Genomic DNA, 13415 nt, shown 5'->3' on the forward strand with positions numbered 1-13415 from the left:
ATATTGAAACGAATAATCTTACATAAAGTGTATCCCATGCTCTAAAATATAAAATTGATTTAAATACGGTGTCTTTGCAGATATCACTTCACACAAAAGAATATTCTATTAAAAGACCACTTATTATAGATATGAAATTTTCTAGTATTTCCAAGCTGTTTTAACTGAACAAAAGGTAAAATAAAGGCATAGAGTGTAAGTAAAATTCAAATGATTAGCCACTGTTTCAAGTTTTCCTGAGCGATCACAACTGTAAATAAGTTAATGCTGATCAAAACCACACTCCACTAGAACAAAACTTTCAAATGTATATTCAACTTCACTGGTCGACTTCAAACAACCTTCCATTAATAAAATGTGTGTGGAAAATCTGTCAACTAAATGATTTTGTTCACATTGGTAAACCCAGTGTGTTCTATTGTTTGCGCTTTGAAGTTTTAAAGTATTAAAATTTGAGTTTGTTTTCGCAAAATTTAGTGGGAAATCATTTGTGAACGTTGTGTGGAGATAACAAAAACATGGCAGCCATATTGGTCGGGGAGGTACAAAGCCATGGGGATTTATGTACGAAGATACTCAAAAGCTGAGTTACTCACACCGGGTCTGGTCTTCAGCTTAGGAAATTGGGAGATAGTAAGTTGATCTCAAGGAGAAGTAATCGGCTTTTTCATTGATCAAACAAGGGATTAATGATGTTTGATCTAGCATCAAGTCATTGCTACCCGAACAGAAAGAACTCAAGGAAGTCATAATCTGGGCAGCTGTTTCACTTGCCTGAAACACTATCACAAATATGTCTCCCTTGATGCACCAAGTCAAACGATCCTGAGCAAGTTGAATGAGTTAAAGAGAATGTGCCACACTTATATGATTCATGTATGAACTGATGTAGTGTTGCACACGTTCAGGAACACAGTTAATGAGGAGCTCGTTTGTCAAAAGAGATTGAATTGCTAAAAAAGCTCCTTGCAGCTCAAGAAAATCGATATGAAAACGTTTCTTTAAAACATTTTCATTTGGTTTATTGTTGGCATCGAACAGACCCATGCATATACAGCCTTGCTTTGATGCATCCGTGAAATACAATCTTTATTGTACGAATTTCGGGGTTCATAAAAGTTGCAGCTCTATTAATTTAGTTAATCGTAAAAAGTTGCTAAAGCAGTAGTTAGACTTACTATCAATGTCCTTTTCTTATTCCAAAAGAACGTTCTTCAGGTTTTTTTTGACCTATAAACAATTTTTGGAATTTTTTTCAATCCAACTTCATGCAATGGGGATTTCTTTGCTGCACCAGCAACAAATAGATTATCTGGTGCTCCTTGATATCTCACAGTCAAAAATCAGCCAGTGTTGTTTGCAGTAATTATCATCAATAACAAAAATGGAATTTAAGGCACGAGAGTTTTGTTGTCTTTCATTTCAGCTTCAAGCTGTTGATGTTCATATAAAGAATGAAATCATCGTTGTTTTCAAATTTTACAAACACTTTTCATTCACTTGTCCAAAGTAGACACAAAATTGTAACCAGGCTTAAATATTCCTTTTGGGGGCAAGGTCTTCCCCGTATTGACGTGAGACGTTGGTGATTTTACGTCAGTAGAATGTAAGACTTATAGCCAAGCCTAATTATAAATTGTTCTATGACATCATTTTTATTAATTTTTTTTGTAAATCACTTTTCTTTCAGAACTTAGATTTAAGCTTATTTTGAAATCATAGAAGCTTTCCTTCTACTCTTTTCAACGCATTAAGATTAATTTTTGATAATAGAATGTACATGCAGATTTTCATTAAAGACAATGTTAAGAAATGTAAAATGAAACACAAGTTTTAGTCGTATTAACAAAATTGACTATAATTCAAAAGGCACTTATAGCTTTAGGAATATGAGTTTAATTTGGGATAAAAACATTGAACATCGACATGTCGTGCATGTTCATTTCATCTTCATGGCGATGCTTCAGTAAACTTGTAATGTCAGGAATGCAGTTTCGAAATCTCGTTTGTATTTTCTAAATTACACTATAGTTTTAGAATTTGGACTTTAAAACTTCAGTTAAAGTGACTGCATGCTTAATCTTTTCATTTATCACTGACACACACCCGATACAAAGTGAAAGATAAAATAAAAGCAACACAACCACTTGAATAGCAGGTGAAAAATTGCGATTAAACTTCATACCTTAATTCAGTATCAATTTCTTTTGATCCATGTGAGTTTCGTTGCATAAGCGCATTCGGATAACGAACGAAGATAAGGCAAATTAAGACTTTTCTTCAACAAACTGTTTCATTAACATTAATGACTTCAACGTAGAACATCTCAGTTATATAACGACGTTTACATCAGTGACTAACAGCAATTATCATTTAAATAAAAATACATGACTAAGAACGTCATGCAGAGTGCATGATAATATTGGAACTAGCCAAATGCTAAAAAACGAGTGCACTGATGCAAAAAATCGAGACGTTTTTACTTTTTACTTAATTTTTGCTTGAAGCTTAATTCTTTCATGCTCATAGATATCAGCAACATATCCTCTCATAGATATACGCAATTAAGCCATGTTTATTGTTTGATACAAAAGAATATTTTATGAGTGTTATTGTGAGCACCAAACAGCATTAGTGGGCGACATTGTTTATGAGTCTCAAGAGTATGGCGGTGAGTGAAACTTTAATGTATCATAATCCTCGTCTTAAATACCATAATCTTTGTCAAGGAAATTGTCGACGAAGAAATCGTCGTCATTTTTTACTTCATCATCTGGAGGAAATCCTGTTTTGTCACTTTGATAGTTGCACCAGTTGTAAAATCTAAATCTTCTATAATCTTCTAATTTCAAAAACAATTACACAATGGTGGCTGATGTTCAATACATAATGTCTTCATGAAAGAAATCTTATGTTCAGCATTTTTTTAAATATCCTTACAGACATCATCCATTTTTCTCATGCTACACGTTGGCCTTTCATCATTGCCCCACAATTCAGCATAATATTTTATCATTCCAAATCAGCCAAAACTGGGCCATGTTGTTGCAACTTTAGAAAATTTTTCACTTCTTTCACTCTTTCTTCAACGAATTTTAAAATTATTCATCCAAGCAAAAATGTCCAGAGACTTATCATCATGAAAATTAAATGCTTCTGTAACGGTTCGATACTTCACTAAAGCTTTTGGTTCAGCTCCTTGTCACTCTTGTAATACAAATAAAAATGTATCGGTTGGGTTTCTTGGACCTTGTAGCAAAAGAAAATTTCGATGGATCTTCATCCTCTTCATCTTTAAAGTTTTTCATCGCTTAATAATCTATTTTCACATGAAAAATCAATGTTTTACCTTAATTTGGCAACTTTGACTGATTGAAAAACTTTATCATCTTTTTGTTTTGAATTTATGAAAGCAATGTCTATGATTAAGCAGAGTATTTCTATCTGTTCAGTAAAAAAACTGGAATAACAAAATTCTACAAGGACATTGGGACAATAAATTTTGCTTTTCAAAATAATCATGTCAGACCAACGGCAAGATACCACATACAAGCTCCACAAAGCCATGCATTTATGATTTTGCCTCTAAATTTACCATCTTTCATATTATTTCACTAATAACATTATTCATCAGAAAAGATTTAGAAATGGTCAAATTATCCACCCCGACGAAGCACACTTCGGCAAACGGATGTCTTGCAGCTAAAACATTTTTGGTAGAATGGTTATAGTCAAAGCAACTCTCCAGATTGCAAAATTAGTGAGCTATCTAGTTGAAAAAATTTCTAGACCCCAGACAATCAAAAGTTCTTTTGGTATTACATAAACACGGCATGCGTGCAACAAACACGAAAGATGATTTTATATTACCTAAGATTTCCTATTTTAACTTTAGCTGATGTGACGCTATGGAACATTAAGACTATGAACATTAATTTAGGAAATCATTTGGTACATTTACATAAAAACATTTAACAGACTTGCAAGCTTCTGCAAAGATGAAATATAGAGCTATTTTTTCTCTTTCACAACGCTAAAACACCTAAAATATAGGATGTTTCAAGAAAGGGCTCAGTACGACCTTCTCATGCAGTGTTTGCTTTGACTAAGAAAAATCCAATAAAAACACGTTGTTTCCTTTGATTTAGGGCCCATTCACACTAACACTTTAAATCAATTCGAAATCGATTCGAGTCCGTATGAGGGCTAATGTGAACACTTGCAAGTGATGCTAAAAAGAATTCGATCCGAACTAACATGGGCCAGTTGAGAAGGTGGTTTCAAATCGGATTAGTTTAGTCTGCATGATAATATAAACATGCAACACGAATAGAATCAGATCAATCTTGATCAATCAAGTTTTTAGCTTTGTAAATAAACTTTTCGTGCGGTCACACATGTCACGTGTTCGTTTTGCTGTGTTTGCTTGCAGTAATATTTTACAATTTTACTTATAAGCAAGAAGTAACGCTATGCGATACCTTGCATCCTTTTGAAATTATTGCAGAATTTTTTTCGTATTACCCTCGATCCTTTGGCTGTTTTTTGCGTTCTTTTGGTATTCTCTTAAAAGTATGCTAATTGCAGTAATCTCCGCCATTTATATTCGTTAAATATTGTTATTATAAGAGATTCAAAGATGGTTTAGGAAATGCGCCAAAATTTAATGTCAATCATGTGAAGCAAATGTAAACATTAATTTTACTTGAACTATAGATTCTAAAGTAAGTACCCACAGTACCCTATAATTAGACTAAAATACCAGCTAATCCATATCTATCCTTTTGAGGTTTTTATAATACTATGTTATCAAGCAAAAAATAATGCGGATAAAACTTTAACTGTGAACACTCGTATTTTTTCATTTAAAAACGAATCGAATTCGAATCAACTAATTCGATTAGCAAACGAATTAAGTGTGAATGGGCCCATAATCAGTTAATAAGTGATATTATCTTTTTGTGGTTTTCATATCAACCATGCAGGTGTCTCAACAAAAAATATTGTAATATTTTATTGTTATCAACCGACATGGTGGATCATTTTCCCGTGAGTTATACATGCAAAGCATGAATATGATTCAAATGTTGTACAGGTATTGTGGTTTTATTGTTTCATATTACGACATTTTGCAACGAAAATACAGTTTATGCAATAACACATATCCGTGTAGATAATAACATGTTTACATTTTATATAAATTTTTACATGTTTAAGAAAAGTAAACGATTATTGGTATATAGAAGTATCGTCAGAAAAATTAAGTATAGTTACAATTAATAATTGACGGTCTCATACGTTATTAAGACTCGTACACAACATACATCATACGAAATTACAATCTAGAGAATGACGCTTAGTTACAAGACTTTAAAATAAAAATTATGTGCAACAAATAACATTAAGAATGACTACTTATGTCGCTTTTCTAATTAAATTGAAGCAATTAATTAAAGTCTATAAGATTAAATTGTGGCTCATGTTATTAAAGGAATATTTTAGCGACAAAAGAATTTGTCGAACAAACCACAGCACTTTTTGTGACAGAAACATGTATCACGACAAAATTCCAAATGAAAGTTTAGCAACAAAACATTTTATCGATTTCAATCATAACAATGTTCTCCTTTCACCAATAAGTCAGTATCATATTGCTTTTCCACCACGACCTCCATAAAGAAAAGATCTTTCCACGTAATGTTGAAAGCCCACTGGATATTTATCATAAATAAGAGGTAAAGTCTATTTCGACTCTCACCATTGCCTTTTGATGGTTTTTTGATGTTGTCAATGTGATTAGTTTTCGTCATAGTGAATATGTTATTCAGTTCGTCTTTCTAGCAATTATAGCTATGACCCAGCACAGCAAAATAAATTGTATTTAAAATTGTTAATTATGGTTACATTATTTATTTGATGTTTTGGAAGGTAAATTACTTGTAGTTTATATAGTCACGAAATGAATATTTAACTGGATGTCTTTTAATAAATACAGATTACATAGTTAAGGTTGCTAAATTATAAGTATAGTTGTAAACGAATTGATCGCCATATTTCAGTAACGCATGGGTAGGTACCAATAACAAAAATTAATCACAACATTTTTAGTCTACTTCTTAAAAAATTTCCGGTACTGATCAAATTATATTTCACCAAAAAGGATCTAAAACAGAGTTTACAAAAGAAAATTGTTTAAAAATCGACTTCCGGTGATGTTTTTGATGAAGATTTTTATAAGTTGTATTTCTCCTTCAGTTGTTTTACGGCCTCGCTAAGGGTCACATTTTTCCAACTCGAAGGTATTTTTGCTTCCGTTACTTCATAATGTTCCGCCAATTGTTTCGAGAACTTTACCATGAACCACTGCCAATATTTAGAAGCTTCAAATGAGGTATCTGGAGGAATTTTCCACGATTTGTAGTAATCGTTTACTGACTGATAATCTTTGTAGGGACGTGGTTCACAATTTGTGTCAATGTTTTGAAATGTTCCATTTCCAGCTACAAGAAATGTACAAATATCGGAAACCAAAATCTTAGTGCTGATATATTGATAACCTGTCAAAGCCAGAGGACGGTGTATTTCTGACGAGTTTTGTTGGTATGTTTCTGTCACGTTTTCACCATTGTCTGAAATGTTTGATTGTTTAATAGTCTGATCACACAAAGCGTTACAAATTGGACAAACAGTCTGACACCCAAACAGTAACTTAAAACGCCTTTCGCAGAGTGCTTGCTGCAAATTACTAATAGTTTCACCATCCAGTTCAGCATCAGTAAGGGATCTTTTAAATCTTCATCCATTGTAGCGACACCAAACATTTCTTTAGTGATGGCAAGAGAAGAACACTTTTTTACAAACTTTTCAATCCAATCCGTTACTTTCCAACTCTCGCTTCCTTGTTTGATTTCATCTCTAGCTTGCACATTTGCATCTTCAATGGCAGAACAAATATCTGATTTTAGCTTTTCTCCTTCATCTTTTATCAGAGATCGCACAAGTTTTGATCCTGTGTTCAAGCAAAAGTCTTCCACGTATTCCTTTAATTTATTTTCCAAAAATTGAATATGATTCTTCAAATAAGGAACTAACAATTCAAAACTAAGGTTTTCTCCAAGTTGAATCAAAACACTGGCATGAAAGTGAGCCTTGCTTAAAAACATGCTTTTTGTCGAAAGCTTAGTATCAACTGCTGCTACAATGCCTTTGTTAAGTTCTGATTTTATAGGCTCACGAAGCACATCAACCAATGACGTGGCAGCTAAAACTTCTATCTTCATCTCTTTGCAAAGGTTGATAAAATATTTTTCCAGCCTTGGTCTTAATGTTTTTTCAAGATTCCATCGAACATCACGCTCTTCAACATAACGCTCTTTCATTTTATCAAAAATAGGAAAGGCACGGGCAAATGTGTATAACAGTATGTCACATACTAATGTTTTTTTAAACTTTATGTATTTTTTCTCTGTCTCTTTATTAATAGTAGAAAGGATTTCCTCATACATTATTTTAACTTCATCATTAGTAAATCTAACAGCAATTTTGGAAAAACTCTTTGCCAACTGCTTTCCTTTAGAAATAACTTTATTTTTGATATCATTTGCCCTTGACACACCATCGTGTATGAACAAATTATACACTTTGTGGACCATATTCGAAACATACCCTCCCGTAAATAAAAGTATATCTATATCAATGACAGGATCAGCATTAAAAAAAGCAGAAATTCTATACTTTTTTGGTTCTAGTTTCGTTATCATGTCAGCATTAAGATCAGAATTTTCTGCTAGAAGAACATTAAGCATATATTCATTGACATCGCGCCTTACTTCCTCACAAAGGGGAACTTTGCCAATCCATTCTTTCCATCCTTTTTGAAATGCTACTTTACATTCTTCTTCGTCATTTGCTTTTTGAGATGACACTAATTTTTTTGCTCTATCCAGAAATTGTTTTTCATGAATTTTGTTCTTTTCTTCAACATTTTGATGTTTCTGCAGATGGTGGAAGGTTGCCTTACAATTTTCAATAACAAACGCTTCCTGATTTCGTTTGTATGTTTTAATTTTAACCATCACGTCTTTATTCCATTGTTCAAGGGTAGTTTTATCTTCACTGCTTTCAAAAAACATCTGAATTTCTTTCTCCCTTTTTGTCTTGATTTCTTCTGCCTTTGTAAATGTACGTTTTTGACTGCTCATCCAACATTCTTTTCGTTCTTCTCGTGTAGTGCATCTTTTCAAGTCTCTTTCAATATTTCTCTCAATTTCAGCCATTCCATTTACCATTAGTCTTACTAATTCTTTGAAAAGTTTTTTGTCTAATGATGCATAAGCTCTGATTTCAATCACATTTCGGAAACTGAAATGAAGTTTTCTTTTAGCATGGATTTCCATAGATCTTTAACTCGTTTACGGAATGAAGATACAGTTGGCTTGACCACTACGTTTGAGCACATTAGTTGAATAATATTCTCCTTTACTTTTTGCAAGTCTCTACCATAATTTGGGTTTATCGGAGCCATGGGAGGACTTCCTTTTAATAGACTTGGTATGTAAAATACGTCTTTATTTTCATCAAATGCAATGATGTCATCTAGCTTTTCAAACTCATCTTCACAATTTTCTTGTATTGCTGCAAGCCTTGTCATATGGTCTAGATTTTGTTTCAGATTTCGCCGATCCATCATTAATTTATCTGCAGCGTCATCAGCAGCAACATTTTGATGGACGATCTTGCATGATTTTTTGTCTTTCACAAGTTTCATTTTCAAGAAAGCATGAACAGCCATCGCCAAAAACTCTTTCATTTCATTATAGTTTTCACCAAAGATATTGACAATCGTGACATCAGCCACACCAACAGCAAAAGTTGCCAATTCATTATCGTGTTCTCTCACTTCTGGGTCAGCCATTCCTTTTAGACCTTCAGTATCAATGATCAACACATAATCAAAATTTGAGTCATATTTAAGTTGATCACTAAGTGGAACAAGACTAGCAAAAGCACCACGAGTACATCTTCCTGCACTTTCAGGAAATTCTAAACCAAACATTGTATTTAACATTGTCGATTTACCGGAACTTTCAATACCTAACACAGAAATTACGTAAATGCTAGCGTTATTTGTTTGCTTTTCTAATTCTTCATAAACAGCATTAAACCATTTCATTGGTATGTAACCTGAATCACCATCCAGCAATTCCAAAGGCTCTCCGGAAAGAAGAATTTTCGCTGCAGCACCAGCATAATTGTTCGTTACAACATTCGGCAAATGACAAAGTTGGGCAATCTCTCTAATGATATGCTCCAAGCCAAATGAAGACTTTAATATCAATTCTTCCAGTTCATTCAAATTCTTTTCTTCCTCGGTTTGTGAATCTGGCTTATCATTGTGCGTATTTTCTGTAGGTTCTTTAACAGAAAGTAATGCCCGACGATATTTTTGATGTAAATCTGTCATCACAGATAGAGAAGCTTTTTCTAATAAACCCTTCAAATGATGCAAATTTCTATTCAGTTCCTGTTCACCCAATACAGCTATAGAATTAAGGAAGTTAATAACACCTTTGTTCATACTATTGAAAGATTCAATCTGAGCCTTTTTTTCATTTTCCCGTTCTTTGCATAATTCATTGATAACGTCTTCTTGTTTTATAGTTGAACCTAATTTTGGATTATGTATCTTTTTTTCTAAATCTGCTAAATTTGGTACATGACCTTGTAGCTTAAACAGTTTTTTTGCTTTTTGAATCCCATCAGAAAGCCAAGTTTCCATATTTTTTTCCAATATGACAGAAACTGGGTCATCATCAATATAAACACCACTTTCCTTTGAGTAGTACTTAAGATTTTCTAAAGATTTCAGTTTACTTTCTGCATCTTCTTTTATATTCTTTTGTATGACTTGGCGAATACTTTCGAAAAATTCATATTTGTTTGGCTTAAGTGCTTTTGTAAAGAAAGATAATTTTGTACCATGATACTTCTTTAAATCTTTGTAGTAATTGTTCACTTCTTCTTGCCTTTTTTCGTTAAAAATCAGCAGTGTTTTACCTTTGGATAATATAGGTTCTTCCAAAAAATTCCTCGCTTGTTCGTCAGGTATTTTAGAGGGCAATAAAACACACAAAATGTTTGATATTTCTCGAATTATATTAACTTGTTTCTTGAAATTTTGAGCATCCCCGCGTAGATTGGCAAAACAGATTTCAGTTTTTAAGGTATTCTTCTCACACCTACCAGGAAGATACCACACAAGTTCAACCAAACCATCTACGATTTTCCTTTTAACATCACCACCTTTAATGTTTTTATGAAAGAAGAATTCATGAACACCATTAGCGTCGCTGATAATCTTGTTCATCAGAGAAGATTTAGACATGGTCACATTACCCACCCGGATAAATGACACTATGGGAAAAGGATGTTCTGTTGCGTAGACCTCTTTTGCCGAGTCGTTGATTGAGGCACCTCTCCAAGACTTTGTTATTTTTCCCAACGCTGAAAGCAAGATAGTTTGCTTCTCCACTGGATCGCCAGGATCAGGTAAAATAAAAGGAACGCTGAGCTGACATGCACTAAGTTTTACAGCTAGAATTTGTTGTAAGAAATTATCAGAACAATAGAAAATCCCTAATAAGGCATCCATAGGGTTAACTCCTTTCACAACTTTACTTTCTTTATCACTATCACTATATTCGGAATCATCTTCATCTTCCAAACTCTTACTTTTGACTTTATCTGATTCAATCTCATCTATATCCTCATCATCGCTGTCACTTACATGAGTACCATCATTTGATTTTAAAATAACTTTACTTTTTTTTAATGGTTCCAGTTTAAATTCAAGTGCTTGGTGATTAGCCATCATTAACATTTTAAGAATATAATTGGGAATTTGGTCATGAGAAGTCAGTTTGTCGTCATTAAACGTTGCAACAGTACGTGCATGTTTCAATGTAAGTTTTGTTTTAAGACCTAAACGTTCGCAGAGTTCAGATAATGCTTTTTGTTTTGTTTTATGAGAAGTCTTTTCTGTTTTATTGGGAGTTACACCAAATTCGAAATCCTGACGAAATTCTTTCGGGCCTAATTGAAAAAAAAACATGTAGACTGACCTCCAAGAATTTAGCGGTTATATTTATAATTTGTGTATTCCACAGCACATGCCTTACAAATAACGACTAGGATTGATTTTACCCGTAATTTAGGTATACCTGTGCTTTTGTTTGTTCAAAATCAACCAAAAATTTACAATAGCTCAAAGCAAGGCGATACTGTATATTGCGACAAGAAAGCGAAACTTTATGCCACAGTGTGACATTGTTTTAAGGAAACCCAAACCATCAAAACAATGATTTGATCTATTTAAGATAAACACAGGCAGTTCGAAAAACAATTTCAAGGAGAAATAGGTCATACTAAATATCGTAAGCTATTGCTTGTGAAAAAGGAAATTTGACTTCAACAAGTTTGCATCATTGCATGTCCATATTTTAACCGCATGTGTTCCAATTGCTGTTTAGCTTTGTCATTTTTGTGCGCAACCTTTTTCCAAAGTCCAAATCTTTTCGGCTCAAAAATTTTCATGCAAAGTTTTTCAATCCGACTTGATGCGATAGATATTTGCAGCCGCAGCTACAAAGAAATTTAGTGTGCCTTGATATGCTACTCTCAAATAGTAGCTAGTGTAGGTTTGCGTTAATCGTCGTCAAAAACACAATTCCATTCAAGACACAAACGTTTCTCTTTCGTTTCAGCTTTAAGCTGCTTATGTTCATAAAGATAAGAGTCGTCATTGGATTCAAATTTTACAAACGCGTTTAATTTACTCAGCGAAAGTACGAAATTGTCACCAGGGTTACAAGATGCTATTTAGGGGGAATCTTTCCATGTTTTTACCGGTTTCGTTATAACGCTGAAGATTTAGCGTAAATTGAATATGACACTATAATGGCTATATTCAGGTCTTAATCAACAATTGTTCTAGACTATACTATCATTTTTATTCGTTTCCTTGTTTTTTTTTTCTGTCTTTTTTGAGAATTGTTGCTACTATTAACGAAAATTGTCCAAGTAAATTGGTAAGAAGTGTTAATGAAGTACCCATACCTCCCTTTCACAATCCACTTGCATTGGCTTAGCACGTAGTTTAAAAAGGCCAGTTTTCGTGCCGGTTATAAAACAAGACACTCTGGCAAGAAATGCAATCCGTCAGCTATGTTGTGAGACCAGCATAAATCATCTCATATCTTATGGCTTATTACAAATGTATACGTACCTTTCACAAAATGGACGCTATTATTTGAGGTGTTTTCCTTTTCCTTCTGAATGATGTTATCTTTGACGTTTTCAACGTTCTTGCTTTTCTTGTTTTTCTCTTTTATGCCAATATCAGCCAAACTGTTTTCCTCCGTAGTTTGCTTAGAGTCTCTCTCATCTGCAGACGAAAAAGCTTTATCTTAATTCCTATTATTTTTTGGCAAAAATAGGTTACATAATATTATCAGCTTTAAAGTAAATAGTTTGAGCCCGGGAATATCGTTACATGTTTGTAAATGTAGATCGTTCAGGTTGGTATAGTCCTGAGAAGGACTGTTTTTGTTGTTGTTGACTGACGTTTCGACAACCTTAGCGGTAGTCATCTTCAGAGTCAAATGAGGAGTAAACGTTAGGTTAGCCGTGTTTGTTATCTGGTTCTTACGTCATTGTATTGTGTGTACAGGAAATGTGTATTGTCATTGTGGATTAGTGTGAAGTGTAATGGTTTTAGTTGATCGTTTGTTTGTATTGTGAAAAAGTCGTTTGTAAGGTGCCGGTAATTGCTGTGATCTGTTCAGGGGGGTTTGTTCCAAGTAGATAGTTTGTCTTGTTTCTTTGTAGCTCGTTTGTGTTCAGCAAGTCTTATGTTTAAGTTCCTGCCAGTTTCCACGATATAGAAGGCGTGGCAGTCGGAGCAGTTTATTTTGTAAACTGCACCTTGTCGTTGGTTGGGTTGTTCTTCGTCTTTTATATTTGTTAGTGCTTGTCGTAACGTTGTGATTGATTTATGTGCGACACGTATGGTTGCAAGATACGCGAGATAGTCTCATACGTGCCTTTGATGTAAAGTGTCGTGGCTGAGTTGTTCGTTTCGTTGGGTTCGTTGGGTTTGTAAGTGTTGCGTTAAAGAAAGTCAGAGTTTTAGTTGCTTTTGTCAAAAACACGTTTGAGATAGTTGTTTTCGTTGTGTAGAGCGTCCGGTGAATCACATATGATTTGTGCACGTCTTGTTAATGTTCTGATTGTGGTGGCTTTGTGTGATGTAGGGCTGTAAGATGATTGGTCTAGTAGTCGGTCAGTGTGTGTTGGACTATACCAACCTGGACGATCTGCTTTTACAAACATGTAATTATCAGCTTTGCCAGTAACGT

The 13415-nt window shown here is 33.8% G+C and overlaps 1 protein-coding gene across 5 annotated transcripts in view; it reads right to left on the reverse strand.

Moving 5' to 3' along the window:
- Positions 1-13415, reverse strand: part of LOC124444980 (interferon-induced very large GTPase 1-like) — a 45935-nt gene that overhangs the window by 22239 nt on the left and 10281 nt on the right. For 3 of the 5 annotated variants that reach the window (XM_046995685.1, XM_046995683.1, XM_046995682.1), the window contains one exon: positions 12284-12442. In XM_046995685.1, coding sequence (XP_046851641.1) covers positions 12284-12442 — 159 coding nt within the window. Of the gene's footprint in view, positions 1-1178; positions 1231-2185; positions 2450-12283; positions 12443-13415 lie in introns of those variants that run through there. The other 2 variants (XM_046995680.1, XM_046995681.1) reach the window with 2 other exon arrangements.

The sequence above is a fragment of the Xenia sp. Carnegie-2017 genome, unplaced genomic scaffold (assembly GCF_021976095.1).
Source record: "Xenia sp. Carnegie-2017 unplaced genomic scaffold, XeniaSp_v1 HiC_scaffold_21, whole genome shotgun sequence".
Classification (NCBI taxonomy): domain Eukaryota; kingdom Metazoa; phylum Cnidaria; class Anthozoa; order Malacalcyonacea; family Xeniidae; genus Xenia; species Xenia sp. Carnegie-2017.